Source organism: Cibotium barometz, chromosome 33 (assembly GCF_041138505.1).
Source record: "Cibotium barometz isolate CiBa-2024 chromosome 33, ASM4113850v1, whole genome shotgun sequence".
Taxonomy (NCBI): domain Eukaryota; kingdom Viridiplantae; phylum Streptophyta; class Polypodiopsida; order Cyatheales; family Cibotiaceae; genus Cibotium; species Cibotium barometz.
Window position 1 is genome coordinate 51,226,034 of NC_141078.1, and position 23,779 is coordinate 51,249,812.

Consider the following 23,779-nt stretch of genomic DNA (forward strand, 5'->3'; position numbering starts at 1 on the left):
ATGTTCGGAAACTGTCCAAAAGATGGATCCTGTGGGAGGGCACCACTATTGCCCTGAGGTAGGTTCTTAGAACGCACTTTCTTCTTCTTTTCAGGCTCAGAACGGGATCTCATAAATTCAGCAAACTTCTCACTTTGTGTGAGCTGCATAAACACATCCATTACACCTGCCAAACGATTTTTAAACTGAGCATCATCTTCCTCTTTACTAGGCATATCTTCTGGCTGTGTTATATCCTCATATTGTGCATCATCTGCAGCCTGTTCTCCTGCAAGAATATCCTCAGATTCATTTCTCTCAAGAGAGGTCTCTTGCTCTTCCTCTTCATTATAAAAATATTCGTCTTCTGTGTCTGACATGTTGCTGAATTTTTCAGCAATGACTTTCCTGGAGTCAACCACGAGCTCACCCCCTTAAGAAAGTTGATGATGGGTCCCGGCAACGGAACCTTGAAACCGGCCTCTGGTAGAAACCAAAGTGCGGTAGACTAGCAGTCACCCTTCCAATTGTAGTCCAATAAATAACAAAATAACAGGAGCTAGAATGCCCCAAAACTGAAAGGAAATCGACACCTGTTGGCCCCAAAGCTTGGTGCCCCTTTCGGTATTTCTTTATTCAAATTCAATGAAATGTATAACTGAGTACAACAAAGCCAGTCCAGGAAAAGTAAACCTGCATGTCCAATCTGACAGCCCTCACGACCTGTTAGCACAGAGGGTTCACACACAGATTTGTGTCCCACAAAAGCAACACACTGTGCTTCCCTCTAGTCAACCAAGACAATTCAGCAGGGCAGCCTTGAGCACACATCTGGCTGTTCCATGAACATGGTCTCAACTCAGTTCAAATATACATCCACTGTCCAATCTCTGTTTCCACCCTTCAAACTGCCATACTCCTCCTCTCACAAGGGGCCAGATGAAACAACTTTGTAGCAGACACAAGCCAGTGGAAAGAAAGAAAGATTGACAAGTTTAGAGCTTACCAATTTCAATGCGTGGTCTTGCACCGGAGGGATTGACTGTACCAGTTTGTACTTGCAGCCACTTGTATCAGCAACTCTGCATCACGTGTGCACTTGTTTGTAAGGATCTATACGTGCAGCACGTGTGTGTACCTGTCTGTACCTTCCTCCCTGCAGCCCGCCTCAGCACTGTACCTGTCTGTACCTTCCTCCCACCATTTACTCGGCCTTTGTGGCCTCCATAAGCTTGTGATGCGCCGACTGTACCAGATGATACGCCGCCTGCAGCTGTACAATACTGTACTGCCCTGCCTGTACCTGCTGGACAGTACTGCAGTAGTACACGCAGCACACGTGTACCTGCTGGACAGGCCTGTGCCTACAATCGTCTGAAAGAGACCCCTGCAACAGTTCGTACAGGTGAAACCGATCCCGTCAAGTGGGAAAGACTCAGTTGGACACCTACACGTTTAATAGCACAACTTTAAAACCACAAATATGAAATGGACAACTTAAAACAACTTGAAATTTAAATGAACAGAAATGGAAAGATGGACACCAGCACTGGGGCCGGAACGGGCCGACCCCCCCCTCAATATATGATATATTTATTGGGAGTATTTAAAGAATACAATGCTCCATGGGTTCTGAGAACCAGATAATGTCCATGCACATATGAAAACAATACTAAACAAATAGATCGAATTTCGATGTAGAAGCTCGAAGCAGATCGACCACTAGTGTGGTCCAATCGCTACGGTCCTGTGCTTTCACTGGACTCCGCGGAGAGCACCACACTGGTGTTCCGAGACCACGCACAGACAGGCGCTCTCGTACTAACGCCTGGCTCTCCCGATCTCAGCACCTTTGGACCGAGGTTCGCCCATATAGCTTGGACAACCCGGCACCGAACGGGTGTAGGCCGAGCGGGACGAATCTTTTACCAGATTTTAAACATTAAATGCTTAACTCAAATCTGAAAATCACTTACTTGTAGTTGGTTGATAAAAGACCAAGACTTGTGGAATGATGAAACCACTCAGGTGCTGCGAAGTCTTCCTTGTAGAACACCCGTGGAGATGATGTACCGCCACAAAGGACACAACCTGATAGTGATGGATACACAGCCGCCTGGGGGAAACAATTCAGAGGTAATACGTGGCCTTTATGTGATGGTAGCCAACTTTGTGTAGGCAAACTATGTAATGGGCGCCTGGCTGAACAGAAACGCAGCCACCAGCAGGAGTATTCAGTCGTAGCAGAGGGTACAGAAGGTACACTGCCTGCAGCAAGAAAGTACAGCCTGCAGTACAGAGGGTACAGAGGCTGTTGCAGCCAGCAGTGCAGAGTCAGTCGCCAGCAATAAAGGCATGCGCTCGTGTGGAAGCAGTTGAAGCAGTCGCCTGGAGAAGAAAGACAGCCGCCTGTGAGCAGTTCGCAGCCACCTGCAGCAGCATGTGTAGAAAGGAAGCGCCCGGCTGTAGAGGTGCACTCAGCCGCCTGGTTGCTGTAGGAGCAGCCTGTGGGAGATGACTACGTGGAGTAAGCAGCCAGCCTGTAGCAGGGTTCAGCCGCCTGTAGAGGGGTATGCGCAGCCAGCAACCAAGGATTCTGAAGCAATCGCCTTCATGAAGAGTATGCGCCAAAGGAAAAGATGGTCGCCGGTTGTCTACGTGAGAAGGAAGCGATGGGATGATCCTTACGCTTGATGGAGAGCCATATTAAATAAAATAATGAAGTGAAGATAACCTTAGAGATTCTACGCATGCATGTGGGGGTCTAGTGGGGGTAGGTGACCATGCCCACCCCCACACTCACTTAAAAGTGAGGCTCCCCACCTTGGCCCCAAAGTGGGTGCCCAAAGGGGGTGCCCACTTTTAAATAAGTGTGGACCCCTAACCTTATAAATCAAAGGGTTAGAATTTAATAACATTAAACAACATGTACCATATACTTACCACCTGTTCACATGCACTGAAACTCGTCAGAATACAGGGCACACTTCACGACTCACTGGCAGGCGTCCCCGCTCAGTAAGTAACACGTCAAGCAGGCAAACACACAAATACATGTCATGCGAAAACAGTTTCAAGCATACAAAATATGTGTGCATGTGCAAAAAGTAACATGGACATATCTCCCGTTCATGGAACATGTACAAAATATCTGTCGGCACAAAACTGGCTCGACATAAAACATAAAAACCTGGTCTTCCTATGGAGTGACAGTCCCATAGGTAAGACACAGTTCCAGGCACGAGTTTCCCTAGGTGTGACAGTCCCATAGGTAAAACACGGCACGAATACTGGCTCTTCCATGGCGTGACAGTCCCATGGATCGAACACAGTCCAGGTCATACACGGGTGGCACTGGTCTGGCTCCCGTCCATACGACACCATCCTGCTAACACACGGGTGGCACCAGTCTGGCTCCCGTCCATGTCAGCAAAATACTGGCCTCTTCACATGAGACACCGGCCTGGCCTCAAGTGAACGAGACGCAAAAAGTAGGAATGGACCAAATGGTCGGCCAATTGGTGACATCCCCCCGGGCTTCTAAAGAGTTGACCTCAACTTAAAAGCCTCAAGATATGCCTGCAACAATTGCGGATAATCTGCAAAATAATCCTCATTTACCCATTTGGCATCAATAGGCAAATAATTTTTAAACTTCACAAGGTATCTCCTGGAAAGCTTTCCTGCAGGTAGCTTTCTCTCCTTGTGAAAAACAATCTGTTCTGGCTGGAGGATCTCCTCAAGCTCTTCAATCTCTGGCGGATCTTCTGTGACAGGCTCATCAGGATCTGGCCCCACATATTTCCGAAATAGACTCACATGAAAAGCATTGTGAATCTTCCAATGACTAGGTAGAGCAAGCCTGTAGGACACTTCATTGATCTTGTGAATCACCTTGAAGGGTCCATAATAGCGAGGAGAAAGCTTAGGATATGATCCTTCTCGTCCTGGCCTCTTCCGAAGCCTAGCCTTCTCAAATTTCAGCAATACCCAATCACCTTCTTTGACTTCCATGTCCCTTCTATGCTTGTCAGCAGCCTTTTTATGCTTATCCTGAGATCTTGCAATGGCTGTCCGCACTTGACCAAAGGCAACATCCAAGTCACGAACATATTCATCAGCTGCAAAAATCTCATCCTTTGTTCGAAGGATGGGTGGCAAGACCACTCTGCCATAAATAATCTCAAACGGAGCCTTTCCTGTGGAAGCATGGATCGTATTGTTGTAGGCAAACTCAACAAGTGGAAGATACTTCTCCCATGCACTCTTTTGATCTGCTACATAACACTTCAACAAATCCAACACAGCTGAATTTGCAGCTTCACTTTGGCCATCCGTTTGGGGATGATAAGCTGATGAAAACTCAAGCTTAGTACCCATATTATCAAACAAAGCCCTCCAAAATAGGCTTGTAGTCCTGGGATCTCTATCCCCAACAATGGATTTGGGCATACCATGATGCTTGAAAATATTAGCAAGAAAAAGCTTTACCATATGATCAGCTTTGATGGTTTTCTTGACGGGCAAGAAGTGAGCTTGCTTGCTAAACCTGTCCACAATAGTCCAAATAGCATCATTCCCATGCTGGGATCTAGGCAAATCCATAATAAAATCCATCGTGATACTTTCCCAAGGTTGCGAGGGAATAGGCAATGGCTGAAGCAAACCTGGAGGCTTTTGCCTATCAAATTTCACCTTTTGGCAAGTAATACATGCACGCACATAAGCCTCAATGTCCTTACGCATGCTTGGCCAAAAGAAATACCTCTGAATCATGCGAGTAGTAGGCATAATACCTCTATGACCAGCATAAGGTGGAGCGTGACATTCGTCCATAACCTTTGGACGCAAATCCTTCACCACACATAGGCAATTATCCTTCATGAGATAACCCTCATTGATAACATAAGAGGCATGTGAATGACCAGCCATCAAATCAGTCCATATATGGCAAAAATCAGCATCTAAATGATACAAATCTCTCATAGCAGATAGATCTCCATGAGAGGCCACTGAGACTGCAGCAATATAAGGCCTCCTAGATAGTGCATCGGCCACCACATTTTTCTTTCCTGGAGTATGCACAATCTGAAAATGAAACATGGAAAGAAAATTTGCCATTCTCATTTGCTTCTCTGAAAGCTTGGTTTGAGATAGAAAGTATCTTAAGCTTTGATGATCTGTCTTGACTACAAATTCAGCCCCAAGAAGGTAGTGTTTCCAAATCTTTAAGGCGTGAATTACAGCCAAGAGCTCTTTCTCATAGATATCCATATGAAGCTCAGCATCATGCAAACGACGGCTCTCGTATGCAACTGCATGCCCTTCTTGATTTAGGACAGCTCCTATGCAATCACCACAAGCATCACATTCAACCACGAATGACTTGTGCAAGTCAGGAACAATCAATACTGGACCACATATGATCGCATGCTTGAGCTGCAAGAAAGCATCCTGTTCCTTTGAAGTCCATTTGAAAACAGTTTTCTTCTTCGTGAGATCATGTAAAGGAGTGGCAATCATAGCAAAATGCCTTATGAAACGCCTGTAGTATGAACATAATCCCAGAAAACTACGTACTTGATGCACGTTTTGCAATTCGGGCCAATTCCGAATAGTCTCTATCTTTGCAGGATCCATTGTAACTCCATCTTTGGATACAATATGTCCCAGATAATGAATCTCTGAAAGGAAAAACTCACTTTTCTTGGCATTGACGAAAAGTTTATGCTTCCGCAACTCTTCGAACACTGTGACCAAATGAGTTCTGTGTTCCTGCTCATTCTTGGAGAAAACCAAGATATCATCAAAGAAGACTCCTGTAAACTTGCGATGGGATCGGAATATCCTATCCATCATACGATTAAAAGTAGCAGGAGCATTGGTGAGACCAAAAGGCATTACCAAGAATTCGTATAATCCGAAGGCTGTCCTGAATGCAGTCTTATGGACATCTTGTGGCACCACTCGGATCTGGTGATAACCACTCTTCAAATCAAGTCTGCTAAAGCAAGCTGAACCATCAAGCTTATCCAAGATATCATCAATACGTGGAATAGGAAATCTGTTCTTGATGGTAAGCTTGTTCAAAGCTCTATAGTCTACACACATACGGAATGATCCGTCCTTCTTTTGAACTAGAAGCACAGGAGAGCAGTAAGGTGAGGAACTGGGCTGAACCAAACCTTTCTCTAAAAGCTCATTTACCTGCTTCATAATTTCTTCTTGTTGTGCGGCACTCACTCGGTATGCGGGTTTGTTAGGTGGAGAACTATCTGGCACAAGATCTATGCGGTGATCTTCGGGCCTTTGGGGAGGTAATTCACCTGGCAATGAGTCAGCAAAACAGTCTTTGAATGCATTAAGAAAATTCAGCCTATCATTAGACATAGCATCCACATTTTGATGATTTGGCACAAGACTATCACGCACAAAAACCAAGTACGCTGAAAGACTCTTTTTCATTGCTTTATTAATTTGGATGTGTGATACAACTGGGATAGAATCCCCTTCTTTGCCAGCATCAATAAAGTGCATGCGGCCTTTATGCATAAAGAAAATCATATTGGACTTGTAGTCTTTGCGGGGCTCAAGCCTATGATGCCACGGCTTGCCCAACAATACATCACATCCATTCAAAGGAGCAACTAGGAAATGCTCATTATCAAGATAGCCCTGTATATGAATACGCAACTTCCCAATCAAAGGGGTAACCTGCACCTCTTTGCCAATAAATGCAGCTTCGGCTTCAATCTGAGGTCCCATGTTTTCAACCTCAATTCCCAATGCAGCTGCCATTTGCATAGAGATGAAATTGTCAGTTGCACAGTCATCAAACATGAATAATGCGGGCTGATCCTTGATTTGCCCCCAAGCCTTGCAAACTATTCTCTCTTTAGCATCATGACCTGTATTACCTTGCACATCAGGAACTGCATGAACATTTGCTTTGGTGTGCTTGTCCTCGTGCTTTGGTTTGCGATCTGGGCATTGCCGAAACATGTGGTCTTTGCTACCACAAGAAAAGCATTTTCCATCCTTAGCATATTGCTCTCTTTGCTCCGGGGTTAATCCAAATTTGTTCTTTCTTGGGCCCTGTTCTTTATTTTCAGCTTTACCACCCTTGTAGGACTCCCGGAAGTTCTTTTTAGATGGCTGTCCGCCCTTTTGCTGATTTGGGGCAGCCTTGTCCTTCGCCTTGGAACCTCCTTGATCCTGCTTGATCTTGAGCACCAATTGCTCTGTAGCAAGGGCAGAAGCTGTGAGTTGTTGCAACGTATGTTTTGGGTGCAATTCAATACCCGATCTATAAGCAGGTTGCAATCCAGAACGAAACTTCCTCTTCCTTTCCTCCTCAGAGATTAGCATGAAGGGAGTCACTTCCAGCAACACTTTCCAAAATTTGTTCACATACTGTTGCACACTCTCATTATCTTTTTGTTCCAGCCTGTCCCACTTTTGAGTGAGAGTTTGCTCTGCATTGGGTGGCAAGAACTGAGCATAAAATCTGTCTTTGAATTCCTTCCAAGTAGAGATGGGATCCTTGGTGATCTTTTCGGTGATCCACCAATGGGCAGCAGTCCCTTTCAGAAACATGCTAGCATGGCGCACCTTCGACTTTTCTGTAAAGTCCTCATCGCTAAAAGCAATGTCGAACTGTGCCACAAACGCTAACACCTTAGAAGCATCGTGTTCACCATGAAAGACATCAAATTTGACAGATTTATCACCTGCTTTGAACTCCTTAAGCTTCCTGGCATGAGGCTCATGGTCCTCTCTTTTTCTTTTCCCCTTATCCAACGGGGTAGCCCTGTCTGCATGGGCTCCATGGGCCGTCATAGAAGCTTCATGGGGCACGGTGGCATGTGCTCCACGAACTCGAAGCTCAGATGCATGTGACTTACCTGCATATGGCATAGTCTCTCCATGAGACAACTCAGAAGGCAAAATTTTTCTGGAAGCAGACCTGTCACCATGAGATACATATCTTGCATGCATGTGACTTTCGTGCCCTCCATGAGCACTGGCATACATAAATCTGTCAGGCTTAGTGCCTTGGGGAGAGGATGCACGACGAGAGGTGACAGTCACCTCTTCCTTTTGCATATAAGATTTCAGCCTCTGGGATGCGGGATCTCCATGCTTCAAACGAGGTGGATTTCTGAAAATCAGCTCCCCGTCATCCCCCTCTTTGATATCACCTTTGCGAAGGAGATAGGCAAGTGCCAACTCCCTTGGTTTCTTGCCCACTTCACGAGCCATTGATTCAAAGGTTACATCAACCATAGCATCAGCCTTCCTGGCTTCAATAGCACTTTGCAGATGAGGATCTTCATGCAAAAACTTCAATTCTTGCTCTTGAGCCTGCAAAAGTTTTCTCATATGTTCCATTTCAGCTTTCATAGCATCAGGGTCTTGTTCAAGCATAACTGTCTTTCCTGGAGACAGTTGACCCTTGGATTCACTATCCATAACCCTTTCAAGGGGCTTGTGTCTACCTCGCAGAGCATCAGACCCACGAGAAGCACTAGAGGGACCCCTCGAATTTGGCACTTCCAAAGGGTTGCCTTGGCTGTCCATTGCGTTCAAAGTTTGCCTAAAGGGGGATGTCCAGTACACAGGTTCGTTTCCCCACTAGGAAGAGGGAAACAACCGTGCTCTGATACCAATGAAACCGATCCCGTCAAGTGGGAAAGACTCAGTTGGACACCTACACGTTTAATAGCACAACTTTAAAACCACAAATATGAAATGGACAACTTAAAACAACTTGAAATTTAAATGAACAGAAATGGAAAGATGGACACCAGCACTGGGGCCGGAACGGGCCGACCCCCCCCTCAATATATGATATATTTATTGGGAGTATTTAAAGAATACAATGCTCCATGGGTTCTGAGAACCAGATAATGTCCATGCACATATGAAAACAATACTAAACAAATAGATCGAATTTCGATGTAGAAGCTCGAAGCAGATCGACCACTAGTGTGGTCCAATCGCTACGGTCCTGTGCTTTCACTGGACTCCGCGGAGAGCACCACACTGGTGTTCCGAGACCACGCACAGACAGGCGCTCTCGTACTAACGCCTGGCTCTCCCGATCTCAGCACCTTTGGACCGAGGTTCGCCCATATAGCTTGGACAACCCGGCACCGAACGGGTGTAGGCCGAGCGGGACGAATCTTTTACCAGATTTTAAACATTAAATGCTTAACTCAAATCTGAAAATCACTTACTTGTAGTTGGTTGATAAAAGACCAAGACTTGTGGAATGATGAAACCACTCAGGTGCTGCGAAGTCTTCCTTGTAGAACACCCGTGGAGATGATGTACCGCCACAAAGGACACAACCTGATAGTGATGGATACACAGCCGCCTGGGGGAAACAATTCAGAGGTAATACGTGGCCTTTATGTGATGGTAGCCAACTTTGTGTAGGCAAACTATGTAATGGGCGCCTGGCTGAACAGAAACGCAGCCACCAGCAGGAGTATTCAGTCGTAGCAGAGGGTACAGAAGGTACACTGCCTGCAGCAAGAAAGTACAGCCTGCAGTACAGAGGGTACAGAGGCTGTTGCAGCCAGCAGTGCAGAGTCAGTCGCCAGCAATAAAGGCATGCGCTCGTGTGGAAGCAGTTGAAGCAGTCGCCTGGAGAAGAAAGACAGCCGCCTGTGAGCAGTTCGCAGCCACCTGCAGCAGCATGTGTAGAAAGGAAGCGCCCGGCTGTAGAGGTGCACTCAGCCGCCTGGTTGCTGTAGGAGCAGCCTGTGGGAGATGACTACGTGGAGTAAGCAGCCAGCCTGTAGCAGGGTTCAGCCGCCTGTAGAGGGGTATGCGCAGCCAGCAACCAAGGATTCTGAAGCAATCGCCTTCATGAAGAGTATGCGCCAAAGGAAAAGATGGTCGCCGGTTGTCTACGTGAGAAGGAAGCGATGGGATGATCCTTACGCTTGATGGAGAGCCATATTAAATAAAATAATGAAGTGAAGATAACCTTAGAGATTCTACGCATGCATGTGGGGGTCTAGTGGGGGTAGGTGACCATGCCCACCCCCACACTCACTTAAAAGTGAGGCTCCCCACCTTGGCCCCAAAGTGGGTGCCCAAAGGGGGTGCCCACTTTTAAATAAGTGTGGACCCCTAACCTTATAAATCAAAGGGTTAGAATTTAATAACATTAAACAACATGTACCATATACTTACCACCTGTTCACATGCACTGAAACTCGTCAGAATACAGGGCACACTTCACGACTCACTGGCAGCGTCCCCGCTCAGTAAGTAACACGTCAAGCAGGCAAACACACAAATACATGTCATGCGAAAACAGTTTCAAGCATACAAAATATGTGTGCATGTGCAAAAAGTAACATGGACATATCTCCCGTTCATGGAACATGTACAAAATATCTGTCGGCACAAAACTGGCTCGACATAAAACATAAAAACCTGGTCTTCCTATGGAGTGACAGTCCCATAGGTAAGACACAGTTCCAGGCACGAGTTTCCCTAGGTGTGACAGTCCCATAGGTAAAACACGGCACGAATACTGGCTCTTCCATGGCGTGACAGTCCCATGGATCGAACACAGTCCAGGTCATACACGGGTGGCACTGGTCTGGCTCCCGTCCATACGACACCATCCTGCTAACACACGGGTGGCACCAGTCTGGCTCCCGTCCATGTCAGCAAAATACTGGCCTCTTCACATGAGACACCGGCCTGGCCTCAAGTGAACGAGACGCAAAAAGTAGGAATGGACCAAATGGTCGGCCAATTGGTGACAACAGGTCTGCACCTGATCGCCCTGCAGTCGCCTGTGCTAGATACGTATAGCTGTCGCCGCCAGTACCAATGCCAGTACCAACAGTACGGACTGTACTTGCTGTCTGTACCTGCCAGCGTCGCCTGAACCTGCAGCAGCCGTACCACTGCACCTGCTGTCAACAGCTCTGTACGGGTAGCCTCCACCAGCGCTGTACGGCCTGCAACTACCTGGTCTGTACGGCCTGTTCTGTACGCAGAAAAACCCAGCAAGCCTTCGACTCTTTTTCTCTTCTCCTCCACGCAGATAACTTGCACCCTTCCCAAAAGCAAGAGCGAGAGAGATGAGAGAGGTGTGTAACTCCTAAAAGTGGAGTTGCCCCCCCCCCCCCCCCCCCTTCCAATAATATCCTAGTGCCCCTTACTAAAGTTTATCAACTTCTTAGGGGTCACTTATGCCTAGGGGCCACCCAAGGTTAAAACATTAAAAATATTAATGTCCTTGGTCCCCCCTTCACATTTGAAGATGTCCACCATATTTCTATTTGTCCGGGCACCCCAAATATGAATCATTTAATATTTATTTTGCTGAGCAACCACCATGCCCACACTTGTGCTGTTCCATTTTCATAGGGTCATGACAATGGATAGCCATGCACAAAGTTGTCAAGGGGCTAGTTCACATGGCCAAGCAAGTGGTACTTATGCTTTTGAAGTTTTGGCCAATAAGCATATGCATGCAGGTTATATAGAGGAGCAAATACATGTGGGACAGCCTTCTCGAGGTAAAGAGAAGATGCAAGAGGATAACCCAAATGTATTGAAAGCAAAGATTGAGAGTGTAGAAGGCAGTTGTATGCTAGAGAAGGGAGCTCAAGATGCTCTATGATAACTTGTAGGTTCACAAGCTTATGGAGGCCACAAAGGCCGAGTAAATGGTGGCACACACTATGGTGGAGTTGGGTATGAATCCTTGAGAGGTATCCCTCAACTACCTTATACGCACTTGAGATTTGGTGAAGGGCAATGCAGGGAAACTTTGTGCGAAAGGACCCCCGCATGGGGAGATAGATAATGCTATGTCTCGCAAGATCAAGTCTTGTAACATGCGGAAGCTCTTGGAGTCTTCTTTCAGCCCTAAACACTACTGGCAACACGCTGATGCAAAACGCAGATATATAGAGAGAGTAGAGAGAGAGAGAGATATGCTGGAAATTCAGTATATTCATATAGTACAAAAAGGTACTTAGTGCATAGCCCTAGGCTGCCTTGAAGAAAAGGTGATAACACCCAAAATTCTGTCACCCTATGGGACTCCTAATGGCTCAAATCCCTACAAGAATGTCTACAACAATGAGCCTCCTAGCCTATTTATAGGCTCTTTGTACAAATGAAACGCTGGACTGCAGCAGTCGGGCAGTCGACATGCCTCCTTTTCTCCATAAATGCTGGTCGGCCACCAAAAACGCTGAAGCGCTCAAACTGATACAGCCAACTCCCACTCTGATGCAGCCGACAGCACCTGTGTGCAGCCGACGTAGCCTTCCTTCTCTTCCATGCCTTGCTGGCCCATTTGCACCTGAGGCTCCTAAATTCTAGTTCTACTGATCTTTTACTGGCTGCCCCCTTCTGGGTTAGCCCTGAGAAGGTACATGGCATTGAACATGCACATGACATCCCCCTCTGCTAAACTTAATGATGGGATTGCAACCTGCTCTTTGATGACTGTCATCATCCCAAATCTTTTCCCGAAGTCCCTCTGTCATCCATCCATCCCTGGCAACCCTTTTCTCTGAAAGCCTGGCCTGTTCTCCAAACCACTCTGTCTCAGACTAAGATCTATGCATCTGTTCCATCTAGTCCACAATCCATTCCTGCCCTGACTCTGAACACCGTCTTGGTCTTCATTCCTGAGAAATGAGTCTGGCACTCTCACATCACCCTTGGAGGATAAACCTCCCTTGGGACTATTGCTTGAGAACCTATCTGGCTCACAAGACTGCCATCCCCTTTGGCTATGTGGAACACCACCAACAAACCTCCTGGGAGCTCTTCCCGATTCTGTGCTCCTTGCCTTGGGCTTCGCATCCGTGTACTTTCATGTACCTTGGACCTGTACACCATCATATGGGACTGTATCAGTGTTTAGCTTTGCTGAGCCTAAGATTGAGTAGAAGGACAATGAGTCCGTGCATACATATGTAAACAAGTTTTGGAAGATCTACTTGGAGGTCTTGCCATTCTTGTTTGTTGGTGAACCAAAGAAAAGGAAGCTCAAGTCTGGACTTCAACCGGTCTACAAGTCAAGTCGTGATACTCACCACAATGCTACCTTGCAGGACTATATAGCAGGTGGACTTGCCACCGAGCAATTTGAGCATAAATTGCAGCATTTTGGCAAAGGAGACCATGCTTTCAAGGGCAAAGAGAGGGCTGGTCATAACCATAGGACCCAGAAATGTATGAAACGTTAGAAACGGAAACGTATGAAACACGTAAGAAACGTTTCTAGAATTCAGGCCAAAATAATAAACACTATTTTTTAAAAAGGTTTTTAATATTTTCATATAGAATTACCTAAACATTATAGCAACACTAAGGTTATAAGAAGCTAAATCTTGTCATTGTCACTTAGGGGATGGAGTTACTCAAAATTGGGGCAATTTTGAGAAACGGCTAAAAATTGGGGCTAATTCCATAATTGGGAAAAATTAGGGTTTGCAGGATTTCAATTTTCAGCTAAGAATGAGATGGGGATGAAGAGGAAGAATAGAAGAGGAGGAGAAGAAGATGAAGAAAGAAAGGAGAAGAAGAAGAAGAAGAAGAAGGAAGAAGAGGAAGAAGAAGAGGGAGGGAAGAAGAAGAAGGAACGAAGAAGGAAGAAGAAGAAGAAGAATAAGCGCACACGAGAGAGAGAGAGAGAGAGAGAGAGAGAGAGAGAGAGAGAGAGAGAGCCTAGAGAACACGGCATAGAGAGCGAGCGAGCAGGGGATTGAGAACGTCAAAACGTTAAAACCTTTGCTAAGGCTAAAGTCAATAAAAAAACAAAAACCCGTACCTCACGTTTTTTTTATGAAAGAAACGTTTCTTATTGTAAGAAACGTCCCGTACGTTTCTTTTCGAAAGAAACGCGTTTCTTTGCTGCTATGGTCATAACCAGCAAAAGAGTGGACAACATGCTAAATCTTTTGTGAAAAATGTAGAGTGGTGGGAAGGCTGAAAATATGCAGCCTAAGGATGCCTCTCAAAAGAAGCACAAGTTTAGCCTCACTCCTAAGCAAAAGGACCCATATGCCAAGGAGGGTAAATGCTTCTCATGTGGTAGCAAAGGTCACATGTTTCGTGAGTGTCCTAAGCGTAAGAATAAGGACAATGAGAAGCAGCAAAAGTCAAATGTGCATGCCATTCCCGATGTGCAAGAGAATACAGGAAATGAAACAAAGAGAGGATGGTTTGCAAAGCTTGGAGATAGCTCAAGGATCAGCCCGCACTGTTTATGTTTGATGGTTGTGCCACAGATAACTTCATTTCTGTAGAGATGGCATCCGCATTGAACATTGTAGGGGACATGGGACCCCATATTGAGGCGGAGACCGCTTTGGAAGTGACCCCTATCTTTGGAAAGTTGCATGTACACATCCAGGGGTATCTTGATCATGAGAATTTTTTGGTTGCACCATTGTAGGGATGCAATGTATATTTGGGAAAGACATGGCATCACCGCATTGAGCCACACAAGGAGTATAAAATAAATAGGATTACTTTTATGCTTAAGGACCGCATGCATGTTATTGATGCTCGCGAAGAGGGAAACTCCATCCCAGTTGTATCTCATGTTCATATTAATAAAGCAATTAAAAAGAGTGTTTCTATGTACTTGGCTTTTGTACGTGAAGATGTTAAAAATAATGATGTACAAGTAGACACTCTTACGAGTGATGGGCTGAAATTTTTAGATGCATACAAAGATTGTTTTGCAGATGCATTGCCAGGAGAGTTACCTCCTGAGAGACCCGAGGATCACGGCATTGATTTGGTGAAGGGTAGCTCCCCACCAAATAGACCCGCATATAGGGTAAGCGAAGCACAACAAGAGGAGATTATGAATCAGGTAACGGAGCTATTGGACCGAGGTCTGGTTCAGCCAAGCTCTTCGCTATATTGCTCACCGGTCTTGCTAGTGCAGAAAAAGGATGGTTTCTTCCGTATGTGTGTGGATTATCGGGCTTTAAATAAGCTTACTATCAAGAATTGGGTTTCGATCCTGTGCATAGATGACATCCTCGATAAGCTCGATTGATCTGCATGTTTTAGCCGCATTGACCTTAAGAGCGGGTATCACCAAGTATGTGTGGCAGCACAAGATGTACACAAAACAGCATCCAAGACATCATTTGGTTTGTATGAGTTTTTGGTTATGCCATTTGGAATCATTTATGCCCCGGCTATGCCATTTCCTTTTAGAGATTCATTATTTAGTGCACATTGTGTTAAAGGATGGCGTCAGGATGGATCTGCAAAGATAGAAGCCATTCAGAATTGGCGTGAGCTATCTTCCATACATGAAGTACGAAGCTTTTTGGGTTTATGCTCATGTTACAGGCGTTTTATCCGGCACTTTGCATGGATTGCTTCGCCATTGCATCAGCTCACTAAGAAGAAGGCAGTCTTCAAATGGACGGTTGATGAGAAAGAGGCTTTCTTTCGCCTCAAGGATGCCATTATGAGTGGTCCTGTGTTAAGACATTCCAGATTTGTAGAAACCTTTCTGTGTGGAGTGTGATGCATCTGGAAGTTGCATTGGGACTGTCCTAAATGCAACTTATGAAAGCCGTAGTTTTGCATGATGCCGAGCTTTCTTTGGGCATCTATGAGAAGGAGTTGTTGGCTGTAATTCATGCATTGACTATTTGGGTTGATTTTATGGTCAAGACAAATCATCTTTTTTTTTTGGAAACCATTATCTTATCTTATATTGGAGTATACTCAAAACGAGAGGTTCTCATCAAAATACATCTAAAAGCAATGGAAAAACACTTTGTAGTTCTGCTGATCAATCTGCTGCAGCTCAAAACTATCATGCAATTGGCTAACGTAATGCATCTGGAAGTTGTGAGTGGGCTTGTGTTAGACATTCCAGATTTGTAGAAACCTTTCTGTGTGGAGTGTGATTCATTTGGAAGTTGCATTGGGACTGTCCTAAATGCAACTTATGAAAGCTGTAGTTTTGCATGATGCTGAGCTTTCTTTGGGCATCTATGAGGAGTTGTTGGCTGTAATTCATGCATTGACTATTTGGAAACACTACCTTCTTGGGGTTGATTTTATGGTCAAGACAAATTATCTTTCTTTTTTTTTGGGGGGGAGGGTGGGAACCACTATCTTATCTTATATTGGACAATACTCAAAACGAGAGGCTCTCATCAAAGTACATCTAAAAGCAGTGGAAAAACACTTCATAGTTTTGCCGATGAATCTGCTGCAGCTTAAAACTATCATGCACTGACTAACGTAATGATCGGCAGAAGTAAATATACTTGTTTATTCGAGGTTGTGCAAACACCTCATAATTACGATCGAGCCATATTGTCCATATAGCCCAATATGTTGTCCAACCAAAGAAAAGAGCATATTCCTACAATCTGGAATATCTTCCAAACATCCATAACATTTTCCCAAATGTAACCCCGGGGAATCTTATTGTCATATGTGAAGATAGACAATTCAAAAACTGCCTTGTGTTAGTGAAAAACCATAGCAAATGAACAGTACTCTCCATTTGATGATGGCACTGCGAACAATTTGGAGCCGCAATTTTTCGCTTTGCCAAATACTCTCCTACAAGGAGCGTTCCTGTTAAGGCATCTCCATAGAAAAATCTTATGTTTTAAAGGCAATTTGCTTTGCCATATCTTTCACAAATTACCTTTCCACCAGCCCAAAGACTTATTCATATGCCACATGCGGTCCCTTTATCCATGGTTGTGGAAGTAATCGATATGTCCTTGCTGTTGTCAGTCCATAAAGAGGAAACTGCGTAATATAACCTGGTCAGCTGTTTTTTAGCAACCAATCACCTTGTCTTTGCCCAACCGATATATAAGACATATTCTCATGTCCTCCTAGTTGGTCAACGATAAGTCTCCATACAGGGCGGTAATGGACTCCCAAATGCCATCGTCTTTTTGCTTGTGGAAACGACAATGGTCTGCCTTCAGTCGATATGACATCTCCCACCTTGAAAATTCCCTTTCATGCTAAAAAATAAGCTTTTCTTGGCTCGGCCACAGCCAATGGCATATAAAATGGTCTGCTCCAATACACATTTTCATCTACTAGTGTGTTTCCAGGAGGAATTGGCCTATGTGCCCAATGTAAATGCATGAGCACAGACTTCCAGTCTTGGAGCAATCTGGAAGAGTAGGGGCAGCCTGTGATTTTTTCTTTTACCTCACCTATCAAGATATCCCTGTAGGAACACATTGCAGCCAGCATCCGTGCCCATGGTTGTCCTTGTTCTACGAAAGTTATTATCATTGTACTTTTTGAGCGAGTATATGGTAATGCACATTCAAAATATTCAGTCCACCATGCATTTTAGGGCTGCAAACATGCTCCGTTTTTAGTAGCCTAAAAGCCTTCTTAGTAGAGCTAGTTTTCCATAACAGTTTCATTGCTGATGACATGAATGTGTCGATTAATTTTTTGTCCCAAATCAACGATGGCAAGAAGAACTGTATGTAAGCCATTATGATGGATTGTACTATTCGCAGCGTGACATGCAAAGGCCATGTAGACAAGTGCTAGTAATCAACCTTGAGTTTGACTTTTTGTGGGCACCTATTCAACTGCTTCTTTGAAAGATATGTTCCAACCCGAAGGGTATCCCAAATGCCTAGTGATTTGGCCTGGGGGTAGTATATGTCCTGGCCAAAGTATACTATGCCAATCCGCCTGTTTTAGTGGTAACAACTTCGAATTTTCAGCACCATTGCTGTCCTAAACAATTGCAAAACATCCATGATCACTTTCAAATCCCTTGGAATATGTGCTGAGAAGAAAAAAGTGTCATCAGCTTATGCTTGTGCAACCATTGATGACCCATCTGGTTGCACCAGTCCATCCGATTTTCCTTCTCAAGTAAGAATATCCATATACATCAGTAGAGGATGAGTAGCAATTGCATACAACATTGCACTTAGTGGGCAACACTTTCTAACCGATTTTCCCAAGGTCCAGGGTGATGACAATCCTTTCCCAATGATACAGCTCAAGAGAGCTCATAGACACCACATAAAGTTGACACCTCACTTGCTGGCCCAAAGTAAGTCCAACTCATCTTGTCTCTATCCACACGTTGACCATATTAACTCCAACACTTATCCATCCACCTCACACCTTTTGGACCATGTCTCTGGATCCTTCTACACCTTTTGCCTTTTAAAATTCACCTACAATCAACCTTTGCACACATGAACCATACCATATAATCAAGGTGCACAACGTCTATCACTATAATTCTCAACAATTTTCCCCTTTCACTGCTGCCATAGATGCTCATTTGGGTCACAGCTTCTCATTCTCATAGGCCAATTGACTGGAAATCCATAAGGGTTGTGCACCTAATCTGTCTGTGCATCCCTAAGTTAGGGTCTGTGTCCCTTCATAGATTAGGCGTCACAAATGGCCAGCACTCTGGGAAATCCTAATGTTTCCCTAGTAGTTATTACACATGCATCCTTATCTGGGCTTGATGGAAGTGTTAAAGCAGTCGCTCAATGCCAAGTGGTGCACATTTGACTTGTTTTTCTCGTTCTCTTAACCTGCAGAAATAGCATGATCAGCGTGCTTTTCTTGTCATGGACAATGAGTTGTAGCACACCCAAATCAATCAGGGCTCCACTGGACCAGCTAATTTTTCGATGATGGAGTTCTGTCATGGAATACCATCTTCATGTGTTCTCTTTTCTTGCATGGCATTAAAAGTAATGATCTGCTTCTGCCAAGTGAATATTCTTGTGCTATTTACCGCCAGTATCATGATGCTTAGGCAAGCTTTATTTCTCACAAAAGCTGTTCACAACTCCCCCGAGGAAACAATTAACTGAGAGCACACGACTAGTTAGAAAAGAGAGCCTGGACGCTTACACCTGTTCCTTTGAGAGAGATTCATGTAGCTTGCTTGCAAACTGGCACTGCTATGCAATGCCAAAAACATTTGTTCTATCATTGTGACTGCAGGTCACTCTGGTATAGCTGTTTCCCTTTCTCAAATCTACCCTTGGACTGCAGCCTATCTAGGTAGGGTCATGAGCGAGATGGACGTGCAGTTCGTTACACAATCACGGGCTTTGAGGAAAGATCACCTCCAAGCACAAGGAGCCGCCACCTCTGTAACTAGTATCCTAACCTTGACAAGCTACCTAGCTAGGGCTTTACATGTAGAGCTAACCGTAGAGCCGAAATCATGCATTTGGCTAGTTAAAGTAAGCACTTAGAAATGTTGTTATTGGCAGGTTGCAGATGCTGTTATAGTAGCTCGGTATTTAGGAGCCACATTACTGCTGCCAAAAATAAAGGAGGCTGCAAAGGAACTTAATGGGTATTGTTTCGAGGCCATGACATCTCTTCAAATTTCTCCTCTCATTTTGAATTCAGAAGAGCGGTTTCTGTGCTAACAAGATGGCTCTCTGTTGGCAGCGGTTTTGATAAAATCTATGATGTGAACAATTTCATATCAAGTCTGAAAGACGTGGTCCGAGTTGTGGGGCGTTTGCCAGCAGATTTACGTTCAGTCAGTCCACCGGTTGTGAGAGTGCCCTACAAAGTCACTCCAGACTACATAGATGATAATGTGCAGCCTGTCTTCAGCAAAAACTCCATAATTCAGCTCACAAGTGTCTTTGTCTCGTCAAGCTTGAAGGTCAAAGAGTCCTCCACGGAGGAAGTACATGCAATACGGTGCCTAGTGATATACAGTGCTCTGCGATTTCATCCACAAGTGCAGAAGCTTGGAGAACAGGTGTTGAGCAGATTGAGGAAATCATCAGGCGGTGGTCATGTCATTGCCGTAGATTTGCGCGTCGATGTGTTGAAACAGAAGGGCTGCAGGCAGCCAGAAGACACAAAGAGCAAGAAGTGTTTTGATGCATCTGACGTGGGAACTTTTCTCAAAAGATTAGGGTTTGTGCCTCGTACACCAATCTATCTGACACAGCCAAGGTGGGACGAAAGCCTTGATCCACTCAAGGACATGTTTCCAAATGTGTACACCAAGGTAAGCTTTTCTGGCCCTTCTTTCTTGTCCTGAAGAGGGAGCAATAAACAGTAGTTGTTAAACATACACGGGTTGGCTATTTTACAGGAATATAGCCTGCCGTCCAATGTTGAAGAGAAGCAGACTGTTCAGCTGCTGGGGAACACCCAATTTGAGAAGGCCATAGACTTCTACATATGCACACACAGTGATGTGTTTGTTCCTGCGATATCGGGAATATCTTACGTGAGTATTGCTGGTGAGCGAATCTCTGCAGGCAATACACAGATCCTTGTGCCCACGACTAGTGAAGACTCTTCCTCGAAGCTACAGGTTTCTCGAGTGCTTTCACGATTTGTCACAAAGAAAGACCACGCTGTTTACTCTTGCTTTTGCAAGGCTTCAAGCAGGATCAGTCAGTAGATTTTGTAGATGGCACTCTTAGCTGATTACCTTAATTCTTTTGAAATCTTCCTTTTTTCTTTTGGGAAATAAAAAGCGGGAAGGATTCCTTTTTGTACAGAGAGAGAGGTATTAACGTCCGTAGGATGCAACACGAGAGAGGGAGGTAGAATGCAACACGAGGGCATATACGACCAACGGTGGGACTTGAACTCGGGTAGAACGAAAGTGTTTGTTAAATTTGCCTAAAATGGCAAATTCTAAATACGTCAGTTCTCTCGTGCAGGCAATATATCATCCCATATCTCTCTTTGCATGCTTCAAAGGTCTCTCTCGCCCGCTCTCTTTCCCTACGCACACACCCGTGAGAAATGAAATTAAAAATAAGAGTCTCACATGCTTAGCCTACGATCATGTTGCATTCTCAAATGGAAGTCGCGGAATAAGGGAGCTCGCATCCTCATGCCCATGATTCATTGACGTCCCATGCTAGCCCCCCCACCGTCTCCCCTATTTGCATGAGGATCTCGTTGATCTTGCTGTTTAGCTGTTTAGCTTCGCCACATATTTGCACAGAATAATGCAATACACAACATGACAACTACTTCGGTACAAAAGGCATGGCCGCATTTAAATCCCTTGAAATAGACAAATGATTTTTAAGGATCCATCCCAAAAGCATTCTCTACCCTTTGACAAATGTTTATTAAAGATTATTTTCTCTTGCAAGTGTTCTCTAGCCTTTGACCTAAAGGGTTGTGTGGAGCTTGGCGTATAAAGAAATGATAATAATGTTGGAGATGGATGTGAGTAAAGCCAACGTGGTGAAAGGCCCCTTAGGTATCCGAGAATGAATCCTTCCTAGTTTGTGTAATTGTGGTGCAACTTCATTGTTTAGCAATTCAACACCCTAGCCTAAGACATGCACACATGGAATCATTATTCATAGACAATGTAGGTAGATTGAAAGCCCACAATTTTTAAAGGAAGTTTGAGAATTGGATGTGTATTAAACCCATTTTGTTAAGGGTGGTGGTTCCCTTGGCTAGAATACGAGATTGAATTTTTCCTAGTTTACAAGATGAATATGTGGCCCCCATGATTTTGGGGTCCATTTGACAAATAAATAGTGGACTTGCTATTCTTTCACCTTAGGTAATACCTTGATCGAGCGTGTTCTTATTGCATGTGGTGATTGCAAGTCTCACACACGCATTTTTAATAAAAAAGTACATGCACGCATGCACACACATGTATGCACACACGCATGCATGCAAATCCTTTTAATTTAACACTTCTTTCTACTCTACTAAGTATTGCACTCTATCTCAAGTGCCACTATCACTTTAATTTTCACCTCATAAAATCCATTTGGTGTCTAAATTTTTTTGAATCAGAGGTTTTTTAAAATTTAAAAAATCACCTTGTTGCTAAGCTTTTGTCTTTTATTTTAAAATGCAAGGCCTTTAGTTACATAGGTGGAAAAGGGGCATAGTAGACTCCTCGGGAAGGATATAGATATTTTCCTTTTACAAGATTTGTTGGCAAGTTTTACAGAGACAACCTTCAGAACTCACTCGTCTATCGATGCCACATTGTGCTTAATGAGGCCATTCACACAACAACTTCTGAGGTAGATGTCCTTTGTGTGATAGTTTTGATTAGATGGGGTATGTGACTTCCAGTGTACCCTTTTTGGTTTCATTGAGGAAACCAGGTAGTGAGTCATATTTGGAGGTCACAGACATGGATATGGCAGAATGGGGTCCTTCATGTGGTGTGCAGTGAATGACTAGTTTGAAAGGGAGCTCACAGATGGGTGGAGAGATTTGTCTGGAAAAACTTTTCGTGTTTGGGATGGCAATCATGGGGTCAAGGTGTGGTATTCACATATTAGGAAAGATAAACTTTGACATAATTCATTAACTCCATACATTTTATTAGCTTCCATAATGCATTAATTCCATACGTTTTAATAACTTGGTCACATATACCATCTCGACATGTGAGTGCGGTACCAATTCATTTTGCCATTGGCAAGTTTAGGGAGGGGGAGCTCTTGTTGGCACTTCAATCACAGAATGAGTGAGTCTTGTCGCAATGGTTATCACTTGTATGTATTGTATTGTGTCTTTTCTCATGTACGACGATGATGTTTGTTGTAGATTGGCTCGTTTGCATGTTGTTCCCATGATCTCGCACGAGAACTTTCTCTTCTAGAAGTTTGGATTAGCTGACAAGTCCTTAATAATTGATGAATTGAGTGACGATGTTAAGAAGAGAACGATAAATGCTTGGTATACTGCACTAGCAATCGTGCTGTCCTAGCTTGTTTGGAAAGTAATGATCTTTCAAATACTTCCATTGTCAATCTGCACATCGCTTACATTCATTCTATGAAATTAATTTATGCGTTTACTTTGTGGATGGAGGCTGAGTATTCTACGCCATAAAAAAATGTTCTAAAGTCATTGGAAAAGCAATCTATGACAGTGCAAGAATATACCGAGAAGTATGAGAAGGTCGTGAGGGGAGTGGAGACAACCTTTAGAGATAGAGCATACAAAATGCTTACGATTGCAAATATGGCAAATGGGGATGGTTTCTTTTAGATGCTCTACAATTATGATTGGTTAAAGCAGGGGCTAATTGTGAGTTTGACAAAGGATAAGCTATATACGCTAGCAAGCACATGTCTCACTCCAGAAAGGTAATTAGGATCCTTTTAGACTATATATTTACATGTTTTTATCTAAACCCTAAACATGCTCTACAATTATGATTGGTTAAAGCAAGGGCTGATTGTGAGTTTGACAAAGGATAAGCTATATACGCTAGCAAGCACACGTCTCAATCCAAAAAGGTAATTAGGACCCTTTTAGACTATATATTTACATGTTTTTATCTAAACCCTAAACATGCGGATGCAGAAAAAAAGAGGTCCTCCATATGCTCATGACAACAAAAACGAAGGATCTTGTAGCCTTGGGCAAGTTTGGGGACGCTAAGAAGCTCCTCAACTATGTAAAGAAGGAATTATATTGGGAGTACTTGCTCCAATGAGGTAAAAGCATCATCAAAGAACTCCTAGCCCACTGTGGTGGGGGTGAGGAAGTGCCTTAAGGGTTCAAGGCTTTCTAGAAACAGCAAAGGTCATTGCCTCTTTTTGATTCTTTCCGTGACCTTTGGAAAGATATGAGTGGAACAAAGGATTTGGAGAAGTGGCCCTAGATGAAGGAGAGCTCAAAGTGCTTGGTTTAAAGATAAAAAATGGAACTCTTAAACATATTTGTCCATTATATCTGCTTTGCCATTTGTGCTTGATACGAACTTTGTTTAAACTTGATATCCAATTGTAGATGGATAAGATCCATG

The 23,779-nt window shown here is 44.1% G+C and overlaps 1 protein-coding gene across 2 annotated transcripts in view; it reads left to right on the top strand.

Moving 5' to 3' along the window:
* LOC147619696 (protein MANNAN SYNTHESIS-RELATED 1-like) overlaps window positions 1-21,072 on the top strand; it is a 36,682-nt gene extending 15,610 nt beyond the window's left edge. For both annotated transcript variants that reach the window (XM_086773390.1, XM_086773389.1), the window contains exons 4-6: window positions 19,263-19,348; window positions 19,447-20,023; window positions 20,111-21,072. In XM_086773390.1, the coding sequence (XP_086629516.1) occupies window positions 19,263-19,348; window positions 19,447-20,023; window positions 20,111-20,425 (978 nt within the window). In that variant the 3' untranslated portion in view covers window positions 20,426-21,072. The remainder of the gene's footprint in view (window positions 1-19,262; window positions 19,349-19,446; window positions 20,024-20,110) is intronic.
* Window positions 21,073-23,779: the final 2,707 nt, after the last annotated feature.